This window comes from Numida meleagris, chromosome 3, assembly GCF_002078875.1.
Source record: "Numida meleagris isolate 19003 breed g44 Domestic line chromosome 3, NumMel1.0, whole genome shotgun sequence".
NCBI classification, from domain to species: Eukaryota; Metazoa; Chordata; class Aves; order Galliformes; family Numididae; genus Numida; species Numida meleagris.
In genome coordinates, this window is record NC_034411.1 from 7,886,951 (window position 1) to 7,907,805 (window position 20,855).

At 41.8% G+C, this 20,855-nt stretch overlaps 1 protein-coding gene across 2 annotated transcripts in view; it reads left to right on the forward strand.

Annotated features, from left to right (window-relative positions):
• The window catches only part of VPS54 (VPS54, GARP complex subunit), a 43,249-nt gene that overhangs the window by 10,270 nt on the left and 12,124 nt on the right, over nucleotides 1–20,855 (forward strand). The window contains exons 2-14 of one of the 2 annotated variants that reach the window (XM_021389819.1): nucleotides 309–382; nucleotides 1,216–1,294; nucleotides 4,011–4,045; nucleotides 5,289–5,420; nucleotides 7,833–8,218; nucleotides 11,524–11,650; nucleotides 12,614–12,721; nucleotides 14,269–14,324; nucleotides 15,489–15,585; nucleotides 16,073–16,407; nucleotides 18,163–18,292; nucleotides 18,741–18,922; nucleotides 19,682–19,794. In XM_021389819.1, coding sequence (XP_021245494.1) covers nucleotides 5,295–5,420; nucleotides 7,833–8,218; nucleotides 11,524–11,650; nucleotides 12,614–12,721; nucleotides 14,269–14,324; nucleotides 15,489–15,585; nucleotides 16,073–16,407; nucleotides 18,163–18,292; nucleotides 18,741–18,922; nucleotides 19,682–19,794 — 1,660 coding nt within the window. In that variant the 5' untranslated portion in view covers nucleotides 309–382; nucleotides 1,216–1,294; nucleotides 4,011–4,045; nucleotides 5,289–5,294. The remainder of the gene's footprint in view (nucleotides 1–308; nucleotides 383–1,215; nucleotides 1,295–4,010; nucleotides 4,046–5,288; nucleotides 5,421–7,832; nucleotides 8,219–11,523; nucleotides 11,651–12,613; nucleotides 12,722–14,268; nucleotides 14,325–15,488; nucleotides 15,586–16,072; nucleotides 16,408–18,162; nucleotides 18,293–18,740; nucleotides 18,923–19,681; nucleotides 19,795–20,855) is intronic. The other variant, XM_021389818.1, reaches the window with a different exon arrangement.

Genomic DNA, 20,855 nt, shown 5'->3' on the forward strand with positions numbered 1-20,855 from the left:
TAGTGTGAAAAATGTCTGAATTCTCTCTAGACAATTTCATGTTTTTTCTTTTGTATTTCTGAATACTGTACTCTGTTCCAGGGCTTACAGTGCTATCAGTTCTTTCTGATTATTCATCCTTTTCCTGTAGGGAGTGTTTTGTGCTTGAGCTTGTGCTTGTGCAATGTTTTCAGACCATTGGATCAATTCTAAAACATAACTGTGTGCTGCAAGAGTTAGAGAGATTTTTTTAAGAATCTCCAATTTAAAAATTCATACATGAAGCTCTTAAACTAGATCTATTCTCTTGATGATTTCTTTTGTAACAGGAATTTTTAAGCTACATCTAAGGACGCCAGGACCAGTAGGAGACTTCTAAAAACTCTTAAAAATACAGGTGTCAGTAAGTATGTAGTAACATTCTTTTTCTTTTTTTTTTTTCTGAGCTGAAAGAACATACAGAAGTCTCCCACTGTTTTCTGCTTCCTTGGTTTGTAACTTTTTCTTACTTTTCTGCTCTTACAGAATGAGCTGCAGAAGGTGTTAGTTGTGTAAATCATAGTTGAAGTATGTGGAGGAGAATTGTCTGTAATGCCATTTGTTCACACATTCAACATTTACAATATTTAAGAGCTCATCTGTTGAAATTAATTTATAATGAATGCAGTGACTGCAACGCAAAGGTGGTTTTGGAAAGAGGGAACTGAAACATGATGTAGCTTCCAGCAGAGATCCAGCTAACATTGGTGGCCTTCAGAAATACAATTTCTGGTCACCAGCATTGATTCTACCTGTAGATAAAATTTGAAGTTCAGCGTGGCAAACCAAGAAACTTGGCTTCAGCTAGGTGAATTAGCAATGAAAAAGCATTTATTGTGTGTTAGTGTGATGTCTGGATCAGGCAGCAAATAAATGTTTGGATATGTAATTACATTGATCCATTGTCCTGTCTCCTTACATAGAGAGGTTACTGTGGCTTCTCAGTAACTTCTGTGTTCATTTTCTCTTGAGCCGTAAAGATACTGAATAAACAACATAATGTACCACAGGTTGAAATTTTTGGTCCTTTCACCTGGACAAAGGTGAAGTTTTTAAGAGGGGGAAAAATATTATTGTGAAGCTGTCAGAATTGTTTAGTACAATGCACTGTCTTTCCTGAAAACGTTCTGTTTCAGAGAAGAAGTATATTTTTTAACTGCTTAGAGTAATTCTTTTCATGTATTTTCTCTTTTACAGAGAGAGAAGGTTCATGAAAGAAGCAAGAATATTTGTCCTTCTAAAGATACCTTCGACGGGACTCTATTGCACACCTATGGTACGGTCAGAGCCTTCCTTTAATCATTAAAAAGTCATTTCTTTCATGAATTCTTTAACACAGTGATCATCTCCTTTACTTGCTCATAGGCTTCATGAGCAAAAATAGCTGCTGGTGATTGCTTTGTAATAATAATTGAAAACCCAGGCATAATTGACTAGGCGTATTCATGATGGCTGCTGATACTTGATAGGTCAAAATGCTTGTGAGACCGGCTCATAATTTTTTCCTTGGCAGGTCATTAAGTCCCTGGCAGTGCTTTCTTTGACTTTCTTTTGTTTAAGATAAGCTGAAACTATTGCATCAAATTTGTTTGCCAAGGAGAGCGGCAGCAGCGGGCTGTTCTCAGCTGTCTGCCCTGAGGATCGCAGAGTGGCTGAGGTGGGAAGTAATGTCTGAAGATGCTCTGGTCCAAACTCCCTGCTCAGGCAGGGTCACCTAAGGCAGCTGCCCTGCACTCTGTCCAGTCTGGTTTTAATTGTCTCTACAGCTGGAGGCTACATGACCACTCTGGGCAGTCTGTTTCAGTGTTTGGCCACCCTCAGAGTAAAAGATGAAACTTCTCATGTTTCAGTTTGTTCTTTTTGCCTCTTGTCCTGTCACTGGGCACCAAGGAGAGTCTGACTACTTCTTCTTTACAGCCTTCCATCAGGTACTTAGAAACACTGGTAAGATTCCCCCCACTGAGCTTTTCCAGGCTAAGCAGTTTGAGCTCTCTGAGCATCTCCTAATGCAAAATACACCCTGGTCCCTCATTCAGCTTCATACTGTGAGTCCAGTGATGGGCCAGTACATCCATATCTTTCTTCTACTGGGCAGCCCAGAACTGGCCATGGCATTCCAGATGTTGTCTCACTGGTGCTGCCTGGAGGGAGGATTGCTTTCCCTCGACCTGCAGGTAGTGCTCTTCCTAATGCAATCCAGGATGCTTGGCCACAAGGGTGCACTGCTGGCTCATGGTCGGTTTGTTGGCCACCAGGACCTGAAGGGCCTTCTCTGCAGAGGTGGTTTCCAGCTACTCAACCCTCAGCATATGTTGTGCCTGGGGTTATTCCTCCCCAGGTGTAGCACTTTGCATTTCCTAATGTTGAACTGTCTGAAATTCCCTCTGGCCAATTCTGTTTAGTGTTTTTCGTGATTATTTTTAGCAAAGACTACCTGGAGCGCTTTTTGGTGTCTGCAGTTGTAGCAAGGCTGAATTTCTAAATTTTTCAGAAATAGTTCAGCTAATATGAAACCAGCCAACGGACAGAGAGAAGCAAGGGGGAAAAAAACATAACCTGTAGCAAGCTTATAATATTTCATTTCTTTCAATTTATTTTCTCAAAAATATTAATATAAAAAAAGGTTCATTTGTCAATTACTGTTTGATCGGGCTCATCTATATAAATTGTCTATGGGTAGTGCAGCAAGAAGCATTCGGTAGTACACTTCTTCTGATTAAGTTGTTCTTCCAGTCAGCTTCCTTCCTCCCTTTCCATGCACAAAGAAGCCCTTCTGCAGAGTTTTTCTGGGTTTGTTATTTTAAAGCAGCTCTCCCTGAGTGAGTCTGTATGCGGCACATACTGCAAAATAGAATTTCCTTCTTCAGGCCTAGGTTAATCCATTTTGAAAGAGTTTTTTGTTTTGAGAAAGAAAATGACGGTATCACCAAAGTAACTGGAAGTTCCTTGTTTGTGTAGATGTGCAATTCCTTGTAGAAGCATCATTAGGTAAACCGAAGCTCTGGATATTGTTTCTTTTTTTTGGCATTGCCTGTTTTCCCCTAATTCCAGCCCACAAGACCAAGCCTTTCAGTTCTGTAAGAGCTGGTCTGTATTTCAATACCAATACCGTAACAAAGAGGTGAGAGAAATGTGGGAGATAATGCTGATGTAGTGTTTGCCACGCTTCTCAGAGATGGGGAGGCTCTGGCTTATGGCTTTAAAATTCTTCACTTTTCACAGCAATGTCCCTCTTCTCCCAGCTCAACTAGTTCACCCAGTGCAAGTGTCAGTGGAGCTTACCTCAGAGAGAAGGCTGCTTCTGTGCTTCGTGCGCAGTGTGCCTGGGACTTTGTCCTGAGTTCTCGTTCATCCTTCTGGCCAGCTGTTGTGCATCCACCCTCCCAGTGCTGTGCAGTCATTATCTGGGCAGCTTTGATTTAGATCACCAAAACTGGGGTAATGTTCCAGGACCTTTTACTGGCAGTTTGACCTTTTACTTTACAGTTGATTGAATACTGTATTAGGAAATGTGAGGTCCTAAGTAGACTGCATTGTACTACTAATGTTTTCACTATCAAAGCAGCCAAGTAGGAGCACCTTTGAACACTCTAGACACAAGACCTAAACTGCAGAGGACAGCAGAATACTTGTAAGAGTCAGAATAATTCAGGTTAGAAGGGACTCTGGTGCAAATGCTGTCTTAAGGCAACTTCAGCTGTGTGGGCAGACCAGGCTGCTCAGGGCTTTATCCAGCCAGGCCTTTAAAACCTTCAAGGATGGAGAGTATGCGGTGTCTCTGGACAGCCTCCTTGACTGTCTTCCTGGTGAAAAACGTTTTCGCATTCAGTCAGAGCCTCTAGGGTTTCAATTTCTGACCCTGTCACCTGTCTACTAGCTGTGAATGTGGTACTTCTGTTCTGAAAACTTCCTTGTAGTATTTAATAGTGTTCAAGGAAATTGTTTTCAGTTCTTTGCTCATGAGTGACTGCTTGTGTTTTGCTTAATTTTAGATAAATCCAGGACAGATCTGGAACAAGTACCTAAGGTATGGTTTCTGTGAACTCTAAGCTTTTATAAGGGTTTCTCATATAGAATCTTGAATATATGAATGTACTCTTTTGTATGAGGAAGACTTGTCCAAGTTAATTGAAGTGAGAGGATCTCTAGTGGTTAGAATTTGCCGAAATTAAGAACAGTTTGTTTTGTTTTGTTTATTGTTTTTGTTCTGTTTCCTGTGATCTCAGAATACAGATGCCATTTTTAAAAATCTTTAGTAGCTAGAACTTTATTGCTGGGCAAATCTAGCCAACCTGTGTTTCAGGAGGGAAGGGAAACCAAAGTGCTCGGCAGAAGTTGGAATACTGCATAGCGTGTACAAATTAGCATTAGATTTCACTCCTTGAATCCTCAAATAAAGCTCTTTTGCATTTATACTTGCAGGATGTGTGATGTGTTCTTATGTGACAGGCCGACAAAAGATACAACCCTGGATTCCACTCCAGTCTGAATAGTTTTTAGACGTAGATTAAGGAGCCAGAGCGTTAATATGGGTCAGCATCTCTGTGCCGGTTATGAATGCACCTAAACAGCTGTCACTGCAATGTTTGAAGTCCCATAAACAAGAATGTTTGAGTGTAGTGGGATGCTATAGGGTGTGTTGAAGCTATTAAAATTACGCTTGATAAACAGGGAAAGAAGTAGTGCTGTCCAGCTGGATGCCCTAGGTCTGTAGTAGTTTTGTCAAGTGAAACTAACACGACCAAGCCCTTCAGTGACCATTACATTTGTTGTACTGTGCTTAAGGAGATGGGCTTCAGGCTCTGTTCCTTCCCAAGCAACACTTGGTGCACATGGGCAGCTGGCTGCATCTTCAGTCTGCTAGAAATTAAGGCCTCAGAAATGAATATATCAACAGTAGGATGCCTTTGCTATTGAAGAATATTTGCACTGCTCTTTTGGGGATACACGTGCAATTTAGTGTTACCTACGCTTTCATGCTCAGGATGTTTAGATCGTCTTGGGTGCTTGATAACCCAGGTTGTGTTGGAGCTCCCTTCAAATTCGAGGAAGATGAGGCTTTGTCAGATCATGCAGACTTTTAAAGTATCAAGTAAATCAGTTATAAGGTCTGGAACAAATTTGTTTGACTAGATACATGAAAATCTGGCTTTTGAAAAAGGAACCAATAAGGTCACTGTTAGCTTTGTGAACTAGGATGTCTGTTAGACTGGTGAGGAGAACATAGGAACGAGAAAGATGCATTTATTTCTTTTCTTTTTCTGTTTCAGATTTTTATGAAACCAGATTTTGCCTTGGAAGATTCCTTAACATTTAATGCCGTTTTGCCATGGTCTCATTTTAGTACTGCTGGTGGAAAAGGAAATCGTGATGCAGCTTCCTCCAAGTTACTTCAAGAAAAGGTAAGAATCTGATACGACGTGTCGTTATTCACCCTAGCTGTCACTACAAAGAAACTATTAGCAGTCTAGTCCACTGCTGCAACCCTGTACTACTTGTTGAGATGTTAGCATTGTGGGCTTTTGTAGTTTTAGTTTTAGGTCAGGTTACAGATTACTAGTAAGCAATGCAGGAAGCATCTTACATGAGGAGAACTCTTTTCCCTTCTAAATAAACAGATCTATAAAATCTTGGGGAAAAAAGTCTGCGTGTAGCATATCAATTGGCTCTTTGCTAAAACTTATGAAGCAGGTATGTGTTGAGAACGTCAGAGACACGGAGCTGTTCAGGAAGAAGAGCAATTCCCTGAGAAGTCAACAACAGAGGTTTTAGAATACCTGCTAAGTCTACTTTCTTGCATCTCAAGAAAACTTCAGCTTCAAGGTATTTTTGTAGGTCAGGAGTTTTCTTTTACCTTTTGTTACCATGTCATCTTGTACTGATACATTTTTTGCATTCCACAAGGGACTTGGGTGTGTTGGAGAGCAAGCAGAGCTTCTCCGCTCATACGGGAAGCACAAGTCCTGTCTTACGCTTTTTTGGTGTTAGGGTTATGTAGTCAGAGTAGAAAATACTATAATTAAGTCACTATAGGAAGTCAGCATAATTTTGGATTCTGCTGTAACTTTAATTTTCCTTCCTGGTTAATCTATTAAAGCTTCCGGGAGCTAGCATTAATTAAAAAAGAAAAAAAGGTTTAAAAAAAAAAAAAAAAAAGAGAGGTGCGTTAGGAAAAAAATGACACGAAATCCTCTGGAAGATGTTTGCAAATTTTGAAGAGTTAGTCTTACTGCTTTCCTTCCTTGTCAGGAGGAAGCAGACAGGCCCTGTTACAAGGTAAGAGTGGAAATAAGGCTGTGGGTGGCCGTGAGTCATGCTTTCTTTAGAGAGATGATAAAAATATCTAAATAGCGTAAAACAGTCCTGTTGCCTCCAAAACCACGTACGTGAAACCATATTACACTACTTCATGCTACTGGAATGGGCCCACACTTTTTGTTTTTGCTTTTTAAAGGCTCTGAGCTGCCCTAGGTTTGCTCACATCAATCAGATAGGTAGATAGGTATCCTGCTGCGCTAATTTTCACTTTAAATCCCAGCGCTATTTTTCAACAGGTTTTGGAAAACCCTGCTATAAACAGACATACTTAGGCTATTACTGCTTATCTACTTGAACAATTTCCCTCTGACAATACCTCATTACCTGACAATTACCTCATTCTATTTCTTGCCCTACATCAGAACGGTAAGCGTTTTGAGGCAGGTGCTGTCATTTTATTCTGTTTGCTCTACAACACTCGACATAGTGAAGGGGCCTGGGGCATCTGGTTGCAAAAATCATATATATAAATTATCATAATAACCCTTTCCCTGATCCTTGTGTCACAGCCTGTCTCAGCTTCTCCTATGGGCTAGGTTGGTGGAGGATGTTTTTGGTTTAAACGTGTTACAAAAAAGATGAGTTTTCACATTGCAAACTTTTAACAGCAGGGATTGATGCAGGATGAAAATAAGTATATAACTGACTTCCTTTTTCCATCTCTGGATAGGCTTTTTGGAATTCAGCATGAGGTTTGAGAGCTTGGCACCTCTTAGAAACCAGGTCATTTGAGTATTAGCATTCAGATGAGCATTCTAATACCTCAGTCCTTTGAGTTTGCATATTCAGCATGAGCCAGAACACAGCTTTTACAGCTCAGATAATCAGGCCAACCCAGTGGTCCGGTAGCATAATGAATTTGCGTTTGTTCAACATAAAGATTTTGAATCTCAGGTTGCAAACATGTAGGCCTACTCTGTCTCTGGGAATCCCACAATGCCAGTGCACATGAAATAATGTTAATAGCAGCTCAAACTGGTTGGCAAAAAGCAACTGCAGCCAGAGATCTCCTGAGGATTTTTCTGCAAAGATGATGCTACAACCTTTTATCTGAACGGAACCATTCCAAAGAAATTCCATCAAGCACAGTCATGCTGCATCTTTATCAACTCAAGTGACTCTACATACATGGCTTATTTGCCTACGTGTGCTGTTCTTACTTGCATGCTAGTACCCAAAACCATCTCTAGGTTAATGGCTGTATTGTAACGGTGCCAGCATGCAACCCGTGGGGTACAGAAGCTTGGGTATTTTAAAACTATTTGCCTTGTTGTTTTCAAGCAGGATAGGCATCAGGTCAGCCCTCCCAAAGTGATTTTGAGCTCATTTAGAAATAAGTGAACAAGATACACTGGGTGGCTATTTCCTTGCTAGCAAAATTTCCTCATGGTGCGATAAGACATTTCGGTAGTACTCTCAATGTGTATTTTTGCATCGTGATGAACATGTCGTGCCTTAACAATGCATTTTGATTTCCCTTTCCCTGCTCTTTCTAGCTGAGCCATTATCTGGACATTGTGGAAGTCAATATTGCTCATCAGATTTCTCTGCGCTCTGAAGCATTTTTTCATGCGATGACCTCTCAGCATGAGTTGCAGGACTACCTCAGGAAAACCTCCCAGGCTGTAAAACTACTTAGAGAGAAAATCTCCAAAATTGATAAAGTAATGTGTGAAGGATCCCTTCGAGTTTTAAGACTTTCACTCACCAGAAATAACTGTATAAAAGCATACAATAAACTGAAGTTAATGGCTACTGTACACCAAACGCAGCCCACAGTACAGTTGCTGCTGTCTACTTCTGAGTTTGTTGGAGCTTTGGACTTGATAGCAACAACGCAGGAGGTGTTGCAGCAAGAACTTCAAGGCATTCACAGTTTCCGGTAGGTAACCATCTAGGATGTGACTAAAATGTGAGCAGAGCTAGAATGTGTTGAGTGTGTTCTGCTGGCTGAAGGGGATAGATATACCTGTGTTTCCTTATTCTTAAAGGACATAGTATAGAATGTAAGTATAGGATAAGTAGTGTGACTAATGCATGTATTAGATACATTTCATTTTGGTTCATTTTTTGTACTGAGATGCTTCATACTCCCTTCTTGTCTCCGGGTGGTTTAGGAGTGCAGGGATGAGCACCCAAGCCGGGACTGAACCTTCATCTTGCAGGGTTTGTAGCTCACAGCTGAGAGATGGTTTCCAAGCTGTGACCTGCAGTCCTCATGCACACAGCACCCCAGCTCTGACTGCACAGCTCCATTCCTCACCTCTGTCTTGACTGACAGACCTTGGCACGTGCTGTTAGGTATGTGCAAGTACCATGTGCTGAGTAGGTCCTAGCCTCCAGCCTGCCCTTTTGCTGGAAGAAGCTTTGCAATCAAAAGCCAGTGCAAAGCCATCAAGCCCCATGGCTCAAAAAGTGGTCAGATGACAGCTGGTTGGACAGGACATGTTCAGTAGTGTCTGCTCTTGGGAAAAGCTGTATTTACGGCAGCCAGAGGGTGCTCCCTCTTGCCTCATCCTACTGAGAAATCCAGTTCTGTGAACTGCTAGAGCTGGGATGGGAAGAAGCAGTGGAAAGCTGATGCCTGAGCTGTTGCCATAGCTTTTTCACTTGTGTTTGGATACTTAGAGCTCCATGTGGGAGATAGTGCTGCACTGGGCAGGGTCATCTGTGATGCGCAGGAGTATCAGTACATCAGAATCCTTTAAGCGGATGCAAAACTAGCTACCATGACTGCAGAAGTGGCACATGCAGAGCAGCCACTGTGGTGTGGTGCTAGCAGAAGAATGTTAAATAGGCTCTAAGACTTGTATTGGTGAGCTGGGGAGCTGTCTGCTTAGTCGAGTTGCAGTTTCATTTGGTTTTGAGGTCACACGGTTCCTGCAACCTAGTGGTTTCCAGTTTTGTAATAAAAACATGGTTATTGCTCAACAACTGCACCGTGAACGTTCAGAACTTTGTACGGTTACTGCTGTGATCTGTGCTGACAAGCACCTCTTCTAGCACTCATTCTGGCTAGTTCAGAAAAATAATCAAATTTCAGGTAGAAGAAAACTCAGAAAAAACCTTAAAACAAAAAAACACCAACACTTTTTTAAAGACTAATGAATTCACTTGAGTGATGTTTGTACTTACGTTACTGATACTGAGTGTACTTCTACTAACTTGTAACCTTGATCAGAATTCATTTTGTTTCGCAATTGAGTAACCTAAGTTATGTGCAGTGTCAGCAGAGAGTATATTTGGTGCTCCAGGGCTATGCTGTTATTTTTAAATTACAGTTGGGTGTGGAACGTATTTGCAGGCCTGTAAAAAGAGATTTCTGTGAACAATGCCTACTTGGCTGGTTTGGTAGAGGTTTTTAAAAAAAAAATAGAAACAGATTTTCAAAAAGTAGGGGAAATGTCCCCCTCTGCCTTGGCTGGGAGATGTTCAGAAAGGTGAGTTGAAAGTAACCTCACTCCTCGCCCCCACCAGAGATGCAGCACTGTATCTCTAATGGCCTAACTAAACACAGTTGCCTCCAAGTGATACAGTAACATCTGTGTATTGCACATGTAGAGAAATAAGGTGTAGTGAGAAGGTGGAGATCTTTAAACTGAGTTGTGCTGCTAAAGCAGTTCCCTGCAATAGGTCATGCAGGTCGGTGTCCAGACTGGTCTTGAATATCTCCAGAGAAGGAGCTCCACAGCCTCTCTGGGCAGCCTGTCCCAGTGCTCCATCACCCTTACTATAAAGAAGTTCTTCCGCATGTTTGTATGGAACTTCCTTGAAGCTGAAGTTTAAGACCATTACTCCTTGTCCTATCAGTACACACCACTGAGAAGAGCCTGGCCTCATCGATTTTCCCCCCACCTCCTTTTAGATATTTATAAACATGAGTCAGATCCCCTCTCAGTCATCTTTTCCCCAGGCTGAACAGACGGGGTCTCTCAGCCTTTCCTCATATGGGAGATGCTCCAGGCCCTTAATGATCTTTGGGGCCCTCCGCTGCACTCCTTCTAGGAGATCCCTGTCTTTTTTGTGCTGGGGAGCCCAGGACTGGACATGATACTCCAGATGTGGTCTCACCAGGGCAGAGTAGAGGGGGAGGGTCACCTCCCTCAACCTGCTGGCTCTTTAATGCACCCCATGATACCGTCAGCCTTCTTGGCCACAAGGGCACACTGCTGGCTCATGGCCAACCTGTTGTGCACAAATTCTAGCCCAGCTGTAACCACCCAACTCCTGTGTGGAAACATCCAACCTCTGAAGTAAAACCACTGGATTTTAATGGCATTAATTACGGTTACACAAGTAATTTACGTAAGAGCATCTTTGTGCTTACCTAAAAGCCAGCAGCAAAGTAACTCCGGTAAGCAATGCAGCTTCAACCTGCCTCTTTAAAGTCAGCAATTCCCTGCATTGTGACTGGGTTTATCTAAAACACTGCAGCTTCTTCTCATTCTCATTAGAAAAAATGTCTGTTGTAAGCAGCCTGCTTTCTACAGATACTTGCTGACCGCAGCTGTCAGTGGAACCTGGAAAGCTTCATGTGTTCGGCACCTCTGATGTTCCCACTTTGAATTTTACTGCAAGTCTCTCTAGCTGCACTATTTCTGAAGTCTGCTGAATGTTTCTGATGTGAGGAGCTGCCTTGTGGCTTTGTATGCAAACAGTCTGCAAAATGTGGTTTAAAATCTATAATATATGGAAAAAGCTTAATTTAGGGTGGTGTATAAGTGGCAAATTTGAAAACTCGTCTGTGTTCTCTGACAGCCATTCTGTCATGTAAAGCTATCCCTGTATCTCGGCCATGTGGAGTGAATCTCCTGTGACCAAATCAGAAGTGTGAATGCTTGAAATGGAAGAATTTGATGCATTAGGTACCAAGAAGCACGGGATACTCTTGGTTCTGGTTCACTTCGTTGGGAAGAGAGGGTACTCAGCACCTTCCAAAAAAGCCTTGCTTCCATTTTTAACCTCCCATTAATATTCAGGTCTGTATGTTTTTGCTGCAAGGTGATGTTGCCTCTAAAAAATGCATGGTTACGGCTGCTCTAAGAACTGAAAGACTCACATCTCCCATTAAACCAGCGTTGATTGCATGGAAATTACCTGCTGGGTGGTTATTTTCTTCAACTGTGAACTAATGATTCATTTTCAGGTTGATTATTTAGCTCATATCTCAATGGCTGTTTTCCTTAGGCACCTTGGCTCGCAGCTCTGTGAACTGGAAAAGCTGATAGATAAAATGATGATTGCAGAGTTTTCAACTTATGCTCGCAATGATTTAAATAGACCCCTAGAAGATGATTGCCAAATTCTAGAAGAGGTATGTCTCTTATTGAAATAAACTGTCTGATGAGTATGTCTGCATCTGTAACATCCTTAATTAGCACCGACTAATTGATTCAGTAGCAACATCGCAATTTGATGTAATTTCTCATGTAAATTCCCCCCCCCCACACCTTTCTGTACTTGGTCTAATTAAGTAATTGTAACTAACCATATGGAACCATGATCCAGTACTACTTTGTTTTTTACAAATGATTGTTTCTCTTTTAAATGCGTAGTAAGTTTTAGTTTGGACACTTTATGAACTTCAACACGTGAGTGGAAAAGAACATGGGCACTTACAGTTGCTTGGCCATAAAGGTTCACTTTAGCGGTGAAAGTTGTGCGTGCTGTTCTTATTCTGTCTCCCTGTGCACTTATGGGTGCTTATATCAAGCATAGAACTGCCCTGAATGCATACTTCGTTTGCAGGGTGTCTTCCTTTGAAGACCTTGAAGATTAAGCTATTGTGATAGCTTTGGAGTGCCTGTACTGTTCTGCAGTAATTGCTAGCTCCTGTGAACTGTTTAGTCCTATATAACAGATGGGTTTTGTGACATACAGTGAATGTAGAGTTGAAATATTCCCATTTCTGCCCTACAATTTCTTCCCACCTCCACATGGCAGTGTGTCACTTCTTGCTTGTGCTGGTGCAATTGTTTTTAGTGTCATTCTTGCTCTGGGCAAGGAAACGTTAAACTTAGGAAATACATATGTTTTTAAGCACAATCAGATGAGCACAACTGAGAGGAACAGGAATGAAAGAGGCTGGGAGGAAGGGGCTCCTTTAGCTGGTATTGCCACAGGAGGTTCTGTACTGCTCAATCATGGCATTAGTCTCAAGGCACTGGACTGATGTAAATTCTGTCCTAGGTGTGTTTGATTCATGAACTCTATCTTATTGCTGCACAGTTTCTTGTTCTCCCCTTGATAATTTTAGTGTATTTCTTGTTCTCAACAGGAGAGACTTGTATCACTAGTATTTGGACTTCTAAAGCAAAGAAAACTAAATTTTTATGAAATATATGGAGATGAAATGATTATTACTGCAAAGAACATAATAAAACAGGTAAGCCCAAGGTTTTTGACTTACTGGACAAGGTTGCCTCAACCTCTTAAAAATGTTTGTTTGTTGAAGTGGGTAAGAACAGCTCTGAAGTTTTTTGCTGGCTGATGGTCTCATGTTTAGAGAGCTTGCAAACACTAAGGGCTTCCTGAAGCACAGAGGTTTGTTTGCAGAGACCTTCTGCAAGGAGCAGGCAGCCTGAGTATGGCTGAAGATCACAGCTTTCTCTGTGCGATGACCACTGTTATGAATCCACTGACTTTAGCTTAATTTGTTTCCTCTTTTAGCACACAGCTTTTCAAAATGGTATAGTTTGTCATAAGCCCCAGAAACAAGGGCCTGCCCTTTCTGGGCAGCTGCTCTGGTCCCAGATGTTAAAGCACAAGGTGCATGAATAAGACCAGGATAAAACTGTTCATCTGCGCATCAGTCTCCACTGTTTTTTCACTTGCCTATGTCAGAAGTCCCAAGAAGACCTTTTTCCTTTGAGTTCTGCCTAGTCACATAACAGACAAGTAGCACTCTGTTTTCCTGCTCGTTTTCAGTCATAAAGTGTTTTTCCCACTCTTCTAGGAATGTTTGTCCTTAGGTTGTGATTTCTCAGTTGTCACCTCTGCTCTATAATAGACCCAAGATTAATCAATTTTCAATGTAACTTCCTGTTAAATAGGGAAAATGGACACGACCAGAGTCCTATTGTCGCAGAATTGTAGGGGTTCGAAGGGACCTCTGGAGATGATCTAGTCTGAACTTATAAAGATACTTTTCCTTAACAGAAGAAGCCATTTCCCTCCCGTGTCCCAAACGTAATAGCTGTTAAAGCACATTGCTGGCCTGTTTTGGTCAGTACTTCAGTAGCTCCTTGTTGCCAGGCAGGTGGGAGAGCAGAGGTTTGTAAGCACTGAGCACACTGCTTAGTTCAAGAACAAAGTGTGTTTTTAAGAAGCTTCTGTACTGACCACATCATTCAAAATGCAGGTAAAAATCCGTGTAGCTTGAGATGGCTGCCAGCAGTCAGTCACCACTTGAGTTCTGTTCACTTAAAGGCAAGATGAGTTCGTGTGCTGCTGACTCCTTTCATCAGGTTATTGACTGATGCTTGGAGGAAAAGCCCTGCTTCAGTCTCAATGGAGTAGGTCTGTACCATGGGCTTAACAAGGCGTTGGGTAAACAAATCACTGTAAGACAAAAGATGAGTTTGGAGTGAAAATCCATTGTTCTAGAGACCCAAAGAATCTGGCCAGTTCCACATGCACTGGCTGAAAGTGGTACCTCAGAGGGTCCTTTGAGGAAAGGCCGCAGCGTAGCATGGGGAAATCTAGGAATAGAGGCCCTTGGTATTTTGCAGTGTCTGGGGGGGGTTGTCTTTGTTTTGTTTTGTTTTTTTCCTTAGAGAAAAAAGTTATTAAATGATACAAATATGCCTTTGCTTTGTTTTGCTTTTTCCTTATTTAATTTGGGGATTACTGTGGATGCTATGAAACTCAGCAGCAGTTAGAAAGAAGCTAAGATCTTTTTTTGTTGTTGTTTTTCCCCTTTAAATTTGACAGTGTGTGGTTAATACGGTATCGCAGATAGAAGAAATAGATACAGAAGTGGTTGTTAAGTAAGTATACAGCTAGTTGTGTTGTTTTTCTTTAATGGTGGGTGGGGGATAGGAGGTGGATGCTTTTAGCACCGATAAATTAACCATTCTAATTTTATATCAATTTCCACATAATCAAGGATTATCCTATTGTTTCATCTTAAGCCTCTGCTCCTGTCTACCTCTTTGAGAATTTGCATACGTTCCTCTTCTCATTCAGACTCTAATGTTAGAAAATTTTCCCTTAAATTGAACTTACTTTTGAAATAAACATTAAAATTCTCCAAACCTTGCTGCATGCAGCCTGAACTACTGTTTCTAGGCATTCACTTCTTAACTATGTGAAGGTGTTCCCTGTTTGAGGAGAGACTGGGCACAGCATCACTTTTAAACGTTGAAAATTTGTTCACCGTTCTCCAGTGTTTGCCATTCTGCAGTTGGGTCCTAACTCCGTGTTACGGGGTTTAACTTCTTTTCAGTCAATGAATTTTCTGCCCTCTGCTACAAACAGCTGACTTGCACTTTAATAGAAGTGATGTCATTGCAGTGCAGCAAAAGGAGCTTAATAACACAGTTGTTGTAATACTTGCAAAATATTTTTTAATTTTTCTTGTAGTCCCCATTTTTTTTTCCCCACGTGATTTGTGAAAATGTTATTAATCATAGAATCATAGAATCGCGGAATGGTCTGGGTTGAAAAGGCCCATAATGATCATTGAGTTTCAGCACCCCTCCGTGGGCAGGGTCGCCAACCACTAGACCAGGCTGCCCAGAGCCACATCCAGCCTGGCCTTGAATGCCTCCAGGGATGGGGCATCCACAACCTCTCTGGGCAACCTGTTCCAGTGCGTCACCACCATTTGAGCAAGAAATTAACTCCCCATCCCCTCCTTCGTGGTAACACACACTTATCTCTGGGAAAAGAGCATTGTGCCCTAGAAAAGCTAAAGCGAGGCTTTCGTTTTTCAAGCATGATCTAACTTTCCGCACCTCCTTCTCCATTCCACTTGCATACACTGTGTTAATTACGACAGTTTTTCAGGTGATGTCTGTTGTCTTGCCAGATAAAAGTCTATGCAGTTTTCCTTACAGTTCCATTTAAAGCTTGCTTTTGTTCTTGATATGCCAGTAGTCAGCATGGTTAGTAAATACTTGCTGTTTACCAAATACTGCTCTTTTTTTTAGGCTTGCAGACCAGATAAGAATGATGAATTTTCCTCAGTGGTTTGATTTATTGAAGGATATTTTTTCTAAGTTTACTATCTTCCTCAAGAGAATAAAGGTAAGGCATTAATTTGCCAAGGTTTTCACGTAGCTGGTTCGGACACAAAACAGAATGAAGTTACTTTCCATTTGAAGTTCTTAGGTGTTCCTTTTGATTATAGAATTCAAACTTTTGATTGAAAGAGGTATATGTGAATATCACCATCCAGGGTAAAAATGATTAGTGCTAACAAAGAGAGCACTGGGAAGGAGATAATGCCTCTTGTAGGCTGATTGCATCCATTTCGGGCTGTTGGGGATTAGGACAGGACTTTTGTATGTGTTAGATTGCTCCAAATGAGGTTTCTTTCACTGTTCTCAGAAACATCTGATATTGGTTACCATCAAAGATGGATGAGTCTGCCTCTGAATGCTAATTGCACAATAGGAAATAAAGCCAGGATTTCATTAGCTTTTGTGGGTAAAAGAAAATCTTTCTTCAGTGCAAGCGTATGGTACAGCGTTCTGTGTCTTTTTTTTGTAATAAAAGTTATATTTGATTCTAGGCAACGTTAAATACTATCCGTAGCGTGGTTCTCTTGGTTCTAGACAAGAACCAAAGAACCAGAGACCTGGAGGACACCTTGCAAAAGAACTCTGTGAAAGACAGTCCCGTGGACACAGAAGTGGCTTACCTAACTCACGAAGGCATGTTTATAAGCGACGCGTTCGGCGAGGGGGACCTCCCACTTGTAGCAGCTGACACTACCTCTCAGAGAAACACTTCTCCCAACAGCGAGCCCTGTAGCAGTGATTCAGTCTCTGAACCAGAGTGCACTACTGACTCTTCATCCAGCAAAGAGCAAACGTCGTCTGTTACTCCAGGAGGAGTGGAGATGATGTGAGTACATGCGATACCTGCCTCAGCTGTCAGGAACAGGCTGCTGGGAGCTGGGGGGTTGTTTGTGTGCTACAAAATTTAGGTTGGAGGAATGTGCTTTTCTTTGTAAATGAAGTGGCTCTCCACCACCATCACCCCTATAGACTGCCACTGGACTGCACAGTCCCTGTTCAAGTTTGTTTGGTTAGCTTTGTTTTCACCTCTGTATATATAGTGGTACAGGGTCTGATGATGTCACTTCTTATAGAAAAGATCCTCTTCTCCTGTCTGCTCTGCTGGGGAGCCTGCTTCTGTAGAGAGCAGAGGAGATGCAAGTCTACCCAACACAAGAGGCAGATCTTGTCTTGGCCTTAGCTGACAGAGGCATCTCTGTTCCCTGCACATGATTACTGTGGCTAGTTTTTCTATTCTCTTTTAACGATGACTTCATGGAATACATCTTGATGAATTCTAGAGAAAATCTACTGCTCATAGGCAACTCGTAGACCTCAGGACTTTGGTAATGTCGGCAGTGCTGCCCCGCGGTGTTCCTGACTGCACAGCTGTAACCTTCTTGACAAACTTCTGTGCATTTCTTGCTTGTGGCTGTCATCAGCTACCTTTGTGAAAGAAGTAGGCATAGCATGTGTGGGGTTCAGCTGTGAGCCACTCGAAAAGCCAGCATATCTGGATACACTTTTATGAAGCAGAATGGAAATACCACTTCTACCTTTCAGCAGGGTAAGGCAGCAAGCGGCCTGCTCGCTCCTGCTGGTTGGTACTCAAATATCTTCACCTGTGTGTCACTTTTGTCAGGGACCTTCCTCCTCCAAATCACAATGAGTTTAAATTAAATATGTTGCACTTTAAGCAGGTTCAGGCTATTGCATGTCCCAACACCCATGCTATGAGTCCACGGGGTTAGAGTGAGGAGAGAGGAAGGAGGAGGCAACTGGATCTCAACTGGTCTGGAGAGGTTAGCTAAAAATAGACCACCCAGACAGAGCTCTCGAGCAACAAAAGAGTTCCCGAGGCTGATTGTGAAACCTTGTTCAGTAATGGACTTGCTTCACCCCTTCTTTGTTTTCCTTTGTACCTCTGCTCCATGTTTGGAGAAGAGCAATTCGTTATGCAATTCGGGCGCTGCTAGCCCAGTTAATGTGCTGTCACGTCCCAGCACATTAACGTCCCAGGTTTTCTGCCTCATTTCATGCTGTCAGCAGCCAGGCTAGCCCAGAAGATTGTTAGGTGAATGGCAGAGGTGTGCTTATGTGCTAGCTTCACAATGGTAGCCACAGAGTTATTTTTAAAAGGTACAGGCTTAGGAACCTGAAGGGTAAAGAGGTAGCAGAATGATAGCTGATGGACTACGGTCATGAGAGCACAGAGTGTTTATGGTGGACCTTACACCTGCACTGGAACTGCAGTGCTGTGTATATCTGTCATACACTTGTGATGTTCGAATGTTACAGGAGCCGGGTGCTCAGTAAACATCAGTATTTATTGTATTAGTAATGGCTGCATGGTTTCTTTCTGAAGCAATAGTAATTAGGATATTAAAACAAAATATAAGGACAGTTCAATTTTGTGTTTGCTTGTCACAAGGAGTGACATGGCATTGACAGCAGCTTAGATGGTCCCATCTGTACAGAGTGGCTTTGGCGATTAACTGGCCATATTTGACAGCTGCTACAAAGCTCTTTCCTCCTTCAAACTGTGAGCAGAAACACCATTTTTATAAATTGATGCTTAAGCAAATGGTTCTGTCATTTGTAGGATCAGCGATGACATGAAGTTGACTGAACTGGAACTGGGCAGGCTGGCAAATAATATTCAAGAGTTGCTGTATAATGCTTCTGATATCTGCCATGATCGTTCGGTCAAGTTCCTCATGGCAAGAGCAAAGGTAAGGAGCTTGGATCAGACTGCTGCTGGTGTCTCATCCTCAGTGAGATGTTACTCCAAGTTACTGGCTTCATGAGCGAGACTCCTGAGATCGCTTTCTCAATTGGAATTAAGTAATTGTTTCCATAGTCACAGTCACTTGATGTTAATTAATGCCCAGAGCACACAAGCTTAAACGTATCACGTCATTGTAAAGTAACGTGGGTTTCACTGCTTTTCTTTTTCTTTTCAATATTCTGACTTGCTGTCTTTGAAGTTTCATAAAGAGAATGCATGGTCTGTGATAAGACAGCTGATAATGCTGCAGTCTCCCTACTCTGTCCCTTGCAGGATAAAAAAATGTGCCTTTAAAATCCCGCTAGCCCTCAGACATGCTGACTAGTTGATTCTTCACCTCTCTGAATTTTTGTGGTATTATGTCTCCTTACAATGGGTTTCTTTGCATACAGGGTGGCTTCCTAGAGAAGCTGAATTCCAATGAGTTTGTCGCTCTTTCTCGCTTGATGGAAAGCTTTATCTTAGATACTGAGCAGATCTGCGGCAGAAAAAGTATGTCCTTGCGAGGAGCACTTCAAAGTCAAGCTAATAAATTTGTGAATAGGTTCCATGAAGAGAGGAAGACAAAGCTAAGGTATCTCTGTGTAGAAGACCTTCATGTTCTTACATGAATACTTTTTATCAATCCTCCACTAGGAAAACCCAAATCTTTCATTGTCTAGGGCACTCATAATCTAGCTGTACTTAGGAGGGGCAGGGTGGACAACCATTTTAAAAGACAATTATTTTCAATTGTTTTAGGCTTTCACAATTTTCATAACAGTTTCTTTAAACTGGATTTTGTTCTATGGTTAAATAAATAAGGACAGCTTGTGGCTACTTGAAGAACCTGGAAGTGATGTTGGAGGATGGGGTTGTCATATCTCAGGAGTTAGTTAGGGAGGGGAAAAGCTCCAAGAAAAAAAAAAAACAAGGAAAAAAACCAGCCCACACACCACAAAAATCCAACCCATACTGGGAAACAGTCTTCCCAGTAACACATGTCAAGTTCTTTTGTTCTCATTTATCAAAAGCATCAAAAGTTCCAGTATTTCCACATTATTTCAGTGGCATTGATCTCATAAGGATGTTCATTCCCTACTGGGATCATCTGTACTCTGTGATAGTTTGAATGAACGGACTGTGAGATCTCTAGGCCAAAAGGGTGTTTTTCTGCTTTGCTACTGCTAATCATTGGGCACCTCTTTCTAATAAGGATTGATGATGTAACATATTGGGCCACTGGCTCTTTTTGTATTACTGTGGGTTTGATTCAGCGGCAGTACAGGCAAGGGAGGTGTCCAGACAAGGTATTTTGTTTTCTCACCCTCCTTTCTTTTGTCTTTGTGACTAGCCTACTCTTGGACAACGAGCGCTGGAAGCAAGCTGAAGTGCCTGCCGAGTTTCAGGATCTTGTCGATTCTGTGTCAGATGGCAGAATTTCTCTCCCTGAAAAAAAACCAACAGGTATGTATCTTGCAGTTCTACCACGAGTTGAATCTAAATGCAGATGGTGCTAACGAACATCGATGGGCATATTCTGATGTCACTCTTGGTCTGTGCTTGTTTTCTGTATCATGGCGGGGACATCAGAAGGAAGGAAACTGATTTTTTTTTTTTTTTTTTGGTTTAGCAGTGTTGAAACTTGGGCTGACTTTAAAAGTTTGTTTTTTTTCTCTTTTCTTTTGAAAACCCATTTAAGTGTTAGCACAGGAAGGGAGCTGTGTTCCCAGAAGTATTCCCAGTGTAGAGGCTTACAGTCTGTGCAGAAATTTACTCTTTCACTAAAGTGCTGCAAGGGAACGAGGAGTATGTGCATGTGTTCAGCTCCCTTTGTGTTGTGAAGTGCTTTGCACCTTTCCACTGCTTCATCTGCCAGTTGTTCAGTGAAAGACATCATGCTGTATGGCTGCTCATGGAAGTGAAAACTTACGTATGTTCAATTATTTACCTTGCCGCAGAAACCTCATTTGACCTCTGACAAGTCACTTTTTTTCTTCTTGTGCCTCATTTCCCCACATGCATTATGGGAATGCATAATGTATGTTTTATCTTGTGGGGATTCTCGCCTAGAATTGCAGTGATAAATGTGTGTGAACAGCTAGAATGGGAAGAAAACATATGCAGAGGGGAAGGAAAATGGCAGTAGGTGAGAAGACAGTAATGTCATGGTGCAGAGACCCTGACTGCCCCTCAAAAGGAGTGCAGAAGGGATGGAAGGTGTACTAGGCAATACACAAATCATGGAACACAACTCCAGTGCTCATCAGGTGTTCCTCCTAAAGAACCTCTTGTAGCTTCCTTCAAGAAGACAGGAAACTAAAGGCATCAAATTTAGCATGAAACACTGCATCAATAAGAGCTTCTGCTCTGAAGCCTGAGGGAAGAAGTGGTTTGAAGGTAAAATATTAATATACATAGCAAATCATTGGAGAATGTACAGTAGAAAACCTTGTAGCTTTTTCTGCTTTTCTTCTTGTGTTTCTAACCTGTTGTATTTGAGGTTTCTAAATCTGTAATGACTGTGG